General features: G+C 56.0%; 1 protein-coding gene across 1 annotated transcript in view; it reads left to right on the top strand.

Moving 5' to 3' along the window:
- MROH2A (maestro heat like repeat family member 2A) overlaps positions 1–7297 on the top strand; it is a 53899-nt gene that overhangs the window by 24457 nt on the left and 22145 nt on the right. The window contains exons 16-22 of the mRNA XM_027875797.1: positions 227–279; positions 1239–1346; positions 2479–2598; positions 3441–3563; positions 4460–4612; positions 4871–4990; positions 6278–6357. Of these exons, the coding sequence (XP_027731598.1) occupies positions 227–279; positions 1239–1346; positions 2479–2598; positions 3441–3563; positions 4460–4612; positions 4871–4990; positions 6278–6357 (757 nt within the window). The remainder of the gene's footprint in view (positions 1–226; positions 280–1238; positions 1347–2478; positions 2599–3440; positions 3564–4459; positions 4613–4870; positions 4991–6277; positions 6358–7297) is intronic.

A 7297-nucleotide genomic window follows, 5' to 3' on the forward strand; every position in this document is an offset into this window, starting at 1 on the left:
TCTTCGTGGGCGTGTTCTCTCCCCCGTGGAATGTAAGCTCTGGGAGGGCAGGGGCTGTTTCATTGTTGCCCTTGTCCCCTCACTGCTTGATGGAGTGCCTTGTACACAGCAGGTGCTTAGTAAATGCTTGTTGCTTGATTGACTGGCGTGTCCCTTTTTACTGTGGGTAAGAGGCTGAGGAGAGAGAAGGTGCTCAAGTCACACCGCCGTTCCATTATTTCTGTAGAGCACACACAGTATACGTGGAACCAAAAGACCTGGGAGGACAAGCTGATCCAGGTACGTGGGATGGGCGGGGAGGGGCAGGGCTGGTCTAGAGCCATAAGGAGTCTCAGCGTCCATTTTACAGATGAGGAAACCGAGGGTCATACAGGCAGTAAAGGGCAGAGTCGGGATTTGAACCCAGGACTCCGCCTCCCGAGCTCTTTCCTCTGCGTTATGCCGCCCACCCAAGATGTCCTGCAGCCCTAGGCTTTGGAGGTCTTTGGGGATCCCAAGAAGCTTCACTCACCACCTACTACTCGTTAGATATTGACCAAACACCTACCTTGTGGGTGCGTCACATGACTGATGGAGGTGGGAGGAAAGCCCCTTCTGCCCCAGGCTGTGTGGCGGGGTAGACTTAGAGTTGAGAGAGCCCTGGGTTCAAACCCTGCAGACACCCTGCTTTTCTGAGGCGAGAATGGACTCGGGCAGCAGGGACAGCTCGGGGCTGTTGTCAGGCCCAGATGCGATGACGTCCGCACAGTGCTTTGCAAACCTGAGGCACTGGGGAAATGCCAACAGGCGGTGTCTTTGTGGTTGTGGTGGCAAGGACTGGGAGGCAGGGAGGGCAGAGTGGGGACTGGGTAGAGGGACAGCTCTGTGCTCCGGGAGGCCGAGGCCCGGGAGGCCGTGAGTTTGGTGCGCAGACGGGGGGAGTCGGAGGAGCCGGGCTCCCTTTGGGTTCTGACCCCAGCTCTGTGATCTGGGCTCGGTGACCTCCGAGACCCCTCCTCCTGGGGCCCCACATTCTGCGCAAGTCGCTCTCAGCGCCCCCGGCTGCTCTTCCAAGAGTTAGAAGAGCGTGCTGACGGATCGGCATCGGTGCAGGAAATCTCCCGTGCTGGGATTTCACGTGGCCGATGAAATCGCGGTTCTGGACGTCCGCAGAGTCACTGCGTGTGCTGCGGGTGACTGAGCGCCGCTCCCCTTCCCGCTCCCAGCCAGACTGGCCGGGCTGTCCGTCTCGTTTGCAGTTCCTGAGGATCTCCCTCAAGAGGACGCAGGGGACCACGTGGAGCCTGCGGCTGAGTAGCGAGCTGAACCGCCAGATCGTCAGCTACGAGAGCCCCTCGGTGGAGAAGGTGGGTCCTCCGCCTGCCCTGAGAAGGGGGCGCTCGGGGGGGGCGGCGCGTTGATGTTTCCAGGGGCTGATGGGCCAGCCCTAAAGTGCTGGGGGACCAGCTGTCGACCGTGGGTGGCCTTGGCCGAGCCGTTGCAAGTCCCTCGGCCTCAGGCCCGTCATCCCTGGGAGGAGGGCTTTGGACGCCGTGATCGCTGAAGTGCTTTTTGGCTCGGATAGCCCGCGTCCCCGTGAAGGAGGCAATGAGTGGTGACGATGGTGAACAACAGATGGGGGCCCACCCACAGAGAATGAGGGCCCAAGGGGACCTTCCCTCCAGAGAGGCATCACAAACTCCCTGTGTGACCTTACGCAAGCTCCTTGCCCTCTCTGGGGCCTCTCTGGGCCTCAGTTTCTTCATCTGAATAATAGGAATCACACTAGCAGCTACTTCTGGGATCACTGAGCTTGAAGGGACATAGAGGACATTTAGCTTAGCTCCCTCGTTTTACAGATGGAGAAACTGAGGCTCATTGAGGTGAGATGTTGTCCAGGGTCATATGTAGTTGTCACAGCTGGGATTCAAACTCAGGTCCTTGGACTCCAAGTCCACTGGCCCACACTGCCTTCCCTGACTTGTTGAGCACCCCAAGTGAGATAACGTATCTGAAGCGGTTTTTTATTTAAGTTCTTTAAGTTAACGAGCTTAGACGTTCTCTCCCTCTCCTGACATGAAGAAAGAGAAAAAGAAAAACAAAACTCCTGGAACAAACCAGAATAGTCAGACAAAGCAGATGCCCAGAGCGTATTTCTCATTCAGCACCCTGATTCCCCCACCTGTCGGGAGTTGTCAGTCCAGTCAGGATAGGATTGGTCACAAGGTGCCTTCCTCGCCAGGCTCTATGGAGATGTCGGCTAGTGTGGTTAGGGGGAAGAGCCCCGGCCCTGAGGCTGTGAAGCCTGGCTCCCAGTCCTGGAGCTTGGAGTGGGCCTCACTCAGTTTTCCCATCTTTAAAATGTGGGAGTTGTCACCTGGGATCATCAAGGTCTCTGACCCCCCAGTGGCCTATGGATCTTGTCTCCTCAGAAGATGAGATTCTGGGCTTGATCTTTTGGGGGGATGTCTCAGCCTCAGGGGCTCCCTTTCCTTCCAGGCCTTCCTGTACCGGGCGCTGGGCTTCACATTGGCCGCGGGGCAGGAGGCTGACAAGGTGGAGACCCAGCTCATGGAGCTGCTGCACAAGACAGATTATGGCAACGACTTTGACCGGGAGGTGAGGCCCCGACCTGGCAGCTCCCACATTCACAGGTTGTCCTCTGCTGTGCTGTGGGTCTCACGCCCGGGCACAGGGCTTTGGTGAGCAAGGGGTGTCCAGGCACAGGAGCCCAGGGAGGGAAGGCCCTCCTCAGGCCAGTGCAGCCTAGAGAAGAGGAGACTCGGGCCAGGCAAGCAGGCGTGAGACCTGTTCCCATTGGTCCCTACTGGAAGGGTGAGCAGTAATGGGTAAAAGCTGAAGATGCATTTGGGTTTGGGGTCAGGAACAACCTTCTTAACAGTGTGAGCTTTCCCAGAGTGGGCCAGGCTGTCTCAGGAGGCGGTAGCTTCTCCCTTGGGGAGGTCCTCAGGCCCAGACTTGATGAGCCCTTGGAGCAGGGAGGGTTCTTACCTGCGGTTTGTGAATGTGTTTAAAAACAATGTTGATAACTGTATTTCAGTAATTTGGCCTCCTTGGTAATTCTGTATGTCTTATGTTATGCATTTAAAAACATGATTTGGAGAAAGGTGAGTGCATGGGCTTTCTCAGGCCAACTACCTGAGGGGTCCAGGATGCACCAAAGGCGGAAGATCCTGTGCCTTCGAGTGCTGTAGGAGACTCCAGGCCAGAGACGGGTGGGGCTCCTTGGACCCTGAGGTCCTTCCCCACATGGCCATTTGGGTTCTCTGATTTCTCTGGGGAGCTGGCAGTCTGCTTGCCTTAGGGACTTGTCCTAGCAGTGACCCCTCCGCCCCAAGCCCAGGAGGGCTAGGCCCCTCACCAGCCAGGCCGGCTTAGTGGCCTATGTTCTCCCTGCTCTGTTCCTCCTTCATCCACCCCTGTCCTCGTGCCCCTTCCAGGGGGTGATCCTTTGCTTGGGACTCTGCGCCAGGGGTCAGGTGGTCACCGTGCTCCATGTGCTCCAGGAGTTTGAAGAGAAAATTCAGGAGACAGAGGATTCCTGGCACATCAGCGCCTGGAGGGTGAGGGCCACTGGGGCGGGGGAGGCCAGACTCAGGGGGCCCAGAATCGCGGCACCCATGGATGGATGGTTCACGGGAGCCTAGTCAGAAGCTGGAGGGAGGGTCCGGCTCACTCTCCTCTGTGCACCACTGTGCTCATCTGCAAAATGAGGGGTGCAGCTGGTCACTGAAGTTCCTCCCAGCTCTAAGACTCAGTGACTTTGTTGGATCAGGGGCTGGGGCAGACACTGGAAGGCGACCCTTTTAGACCCCTCACCATGGACCTGGAAGCCCTGCCTGTGGCCATCAGGGAGGCTCCCCATCCCCTATGTCATGCTATCAGTGTTTCAAACCGTTCATTCAATTCAATGCAACAAGCATTAATGGAGCACCTACTGCATGCCTGTGTTGGAAAAGTGAAAAATGGCCTCTACCCTCAACTACATTCTAGTGGGGGGGGGCAACAAGGAATCCTGGATCTGTAGTTGGAAGGGAGCTTAGGAAGGGAGTGGTCATCTGGGCTGCCGAGGTCGGGAGAAATCCCAGCGACTCTCCTACCGTCCCACAAGCGGTAAATAAAAAAGGGGGATCTGGACCCAGGTCCTCCAGCTCCTCGTGTACATGAGCAGCTCTCCACCAAGAACAGGATTTCGTTGGGGGAGGGACTAAAGCACCAGAGCCAGGGGCTGGGGGTGCGGCTCAGGGTCCCCTGAAGAGAGCCAGGGAATGGAGAGTCTCAGAGAGCATTCCAGGCTGCAGCGAGCAAGAGAAGGCAAGTCCGGCAGCTGTGAACTGTGGTGCTCAGGGCCCTCAGTTTCTCTATCTGTAAAGTGAAGGGGCTGGGTTCGAGGTAGTCGAACTCTTGGACCTTCTTGCTGAGAGGCTGGGACTGCCAGGGCTCCTTTGCTCGCTTTCAGAGTGACCACCCCTGGAGGAGGGAGGTGGTGAAGAGTGCCCTCATGGTGATGTACAGCAGTGTGGCTGCTCACTGCCACCCAAGAATGCTCCTGTCCTGCGTGGAAGGAGACATCACCAGGAAGATCCTGCATCACTATGCTACCAGCTGCCAGGTGCCCCCGGGGGGGGGGGCTTGAGCCTGGGTCTGGCTTGTGTGTTCTCTGGGAGGGGGCAGCTCGGGGCAGTGAGGCTGGCTCGGGCATCCAAGGGAGGAGGCCAGCGGGTCTCCCCTGCCTCCCAGGTGCCCCCAGAGCTTCCTGCATGCTAAAGAGAAGCCAAGGCCCTGGGGTGGGAGTCCGCAGCTCTTCCATCATGACACAACTTCCTTTTCCTCTTGGGCTGCGGCTCCTGCCCCATCCTTGCGGTCACAGGATGTTTCTCTGAAGCTAGCCTTTGTCCAGAGCATCAGTCAGATCTGTCTGGCCATCCAGGCCTTGGGCAAGGTTGACTTTGACTATACCTACAAACCAGAGCTCACCGCTAACCTCATGGTGAGCTGGGAGTAGGTTCTGCCTGACTTTGGGGACTGGGAGGTGTTCCTGGGGCTGCCTGGGCCTGGTCATTGGACAGCCTGACTGCAGCTTACCCGCAGTGGGCAGGGATGACTCCATCTCTGGATTCCACTCAGGGCCCTTCACCAGTGGGAACTGGGGGCCTGGGCTCCCTCTAATGAGAGGTACACTGAGGCCCCAGGAGTAGTAGAGGGTGTGTGTGTGTTGTGTGTGTGAGAAAGAGTGTGTGTGTATGTGAGAGTGTGTGTGAGAGTGTGAGTGTGTATATATATGTGAGAGAGTGTGTATGAGTATGTATGGGAGAGAGTGTGTGTGTCTGAGTGTGTGTATGTGAGAGTGTGTGTGAGTGTGTGTGTATGTGAGAGTGTGTGTGTGTGTGTGTGTGTGAGAGTGTCTGTGTGTGGTGACAGAGACAGAGACACACACAGAGCAGAGAATAATTGAGGGAGGCTGAGAATAGGACTGAGCGGCTAGGGTGAAGACCTTGCTCCCAAACCCCTTTTTCCTTATCAGGCATGTGGGGGGTGGTTCTAGACTGCAGGGGTCTTAATGTGGAGCCTGTGACTTTATTTGACATTTTTTAGTAATTATGTTTCAGTATGTTTGGTTTCCTTTGTAACGCTCCATATTTTCTCGTGTGCATTTAAAAGACCCTTGGGCCTCCCCAGCCAGCCACACGGAAGCCTGGATCTAGGAGTCCCTGGGTTAGGGGTGCTGAGCATGAGCAGGGGGCCTTGGGGCAGTCACCTTCTGGGGCCTGGTCTGGGATTTTGGGGGGTGCTCTTGCCCAGTCTGAGGGGCCATGCTGCTCAAAGGGGAGGGGCGGACGACCTTCAGAAAGTGAGGACCAGGCAGATTTTCCATTGAATTTGGAGAGACAGTGATCTGTAATGGTTAGAGCTATGGGCTTGGCGTCAGAAGACAGGACTTCAAATTCTCCTCAGATGCTCATTTTGGCTAGGGATTGTTTCATTGTTTGTGCTTGTAACCCCAGCACCGAGACAAGTGACTGGTGCATAAGAGGGGCCAAATAAATCCTTGTTGGCTAATTGTGGGGCTGTGGACAGATCATTCCAACTCCCTGAGCCTCAGTGTCCGTGTCTGTAAAATGGGGACGGTAATAGCATCTACCTTATGGGATTTCTGAGAGACTCAGATGAGATGGTATAGGTATTATTAAAGCCCTTTATGAAAGGGCTCTATGTGCCTGTTACCATGATTATGGTCAGTGTCATTCTTGCTTGCTTCGTCGTTTGTACTGGGCAGGTGATCCTCAAGACAGAGCCGCTGGACACTCTGGTGTATCCTGTGCGCTGCCTGACAATGAATGCGCTCTGGCACCTCAGGTAGGCTGGGTCTGTGCGCGAGAGGCAGGCATGACCCCATCTCAGAGCTCGGCCCTCGGAACCCATATTGTCATCGGAATGCCCTTTACCGTCTCACAGCTGGGCCATAACTCACCATGCTAGGGACAGAGTTCCAAGAAAGCGTGACTGGGGGATTAATCCCTTCGGGGAGATGGCCTGAGAGGAGGAGGGAGGGTGGCAATGAGAGCTGCTCATGGTCAGAGTGACAGCTGAAGTAAACCAGGCCTGGCTTCCTGGGGGGATGAAGCCAGCCACCATCTTTGCAGGCCAGGGATGGTCTGGCCCCGGGGCCTCTCCCTGGGAAAATGCAGCAGGTGCCCATGGAAAGGGAGCGCACTGTATCGAACACGCTGCTCAAGCCCTGTGTGCTCTGAGAGTCTCGGCTCACACTGATCACAGACGGGACCTTCGTTAGGTGAACTTCGAGTTCCTCCTGCTAACACAGACTTGTACTGGGAGGCACGGCCATCTTCCCTCCTTTGTCACTTATCATCTTTGAAACCTGGTGCAAGCCCCTTCCCTCTCAGGCCTCATTTCCTCCATCTGTAAAACGGGGAGGTTGGACTTAATGATGATGGCCTCTTCTTGTTCTGAATCCTGGGGACCCTATAACCCAACCGGCCATTGTCCCACAACTCTGCTGTCCATTGGAGAAGTATTTTGAGAAAGGTCCACGTACAGACTCCTGCGGCACACCTCGGCTCTCCTGGGCTTACCTTGGACATGCCTGGACTAGTCTAGGGGCTTACAAAACACGAGGATGACGCAGACGCTGTCACCCTAACAAGCAAATTGATTCCCTGGAAACCACCATAATAGGGCTGCTTACGTCATGCATTTAGTGGATAGGCACGCAACCTCTCCCACCCAGTGCACAGGCGTGTGTGTGTGTGTGTGTGTGTGTGTGTGTGTGTGTGTG

This window comes from Vombatus ursinus, unplaced genomic scaffold (assembly GCF_900497805.2).
Source record: "Vombatus ursinus unplaced genomic scaffold, bare-nosed wombat genome assembly UNPS02014810.1, whole genome shotgun sequence".
Taxonomy (NCBI): Eukaryota; Metazoa; Chordata; class Mammalia; order Diprotodontia; family Vombatidae; genus Vombatus; species Vombatus ursinus.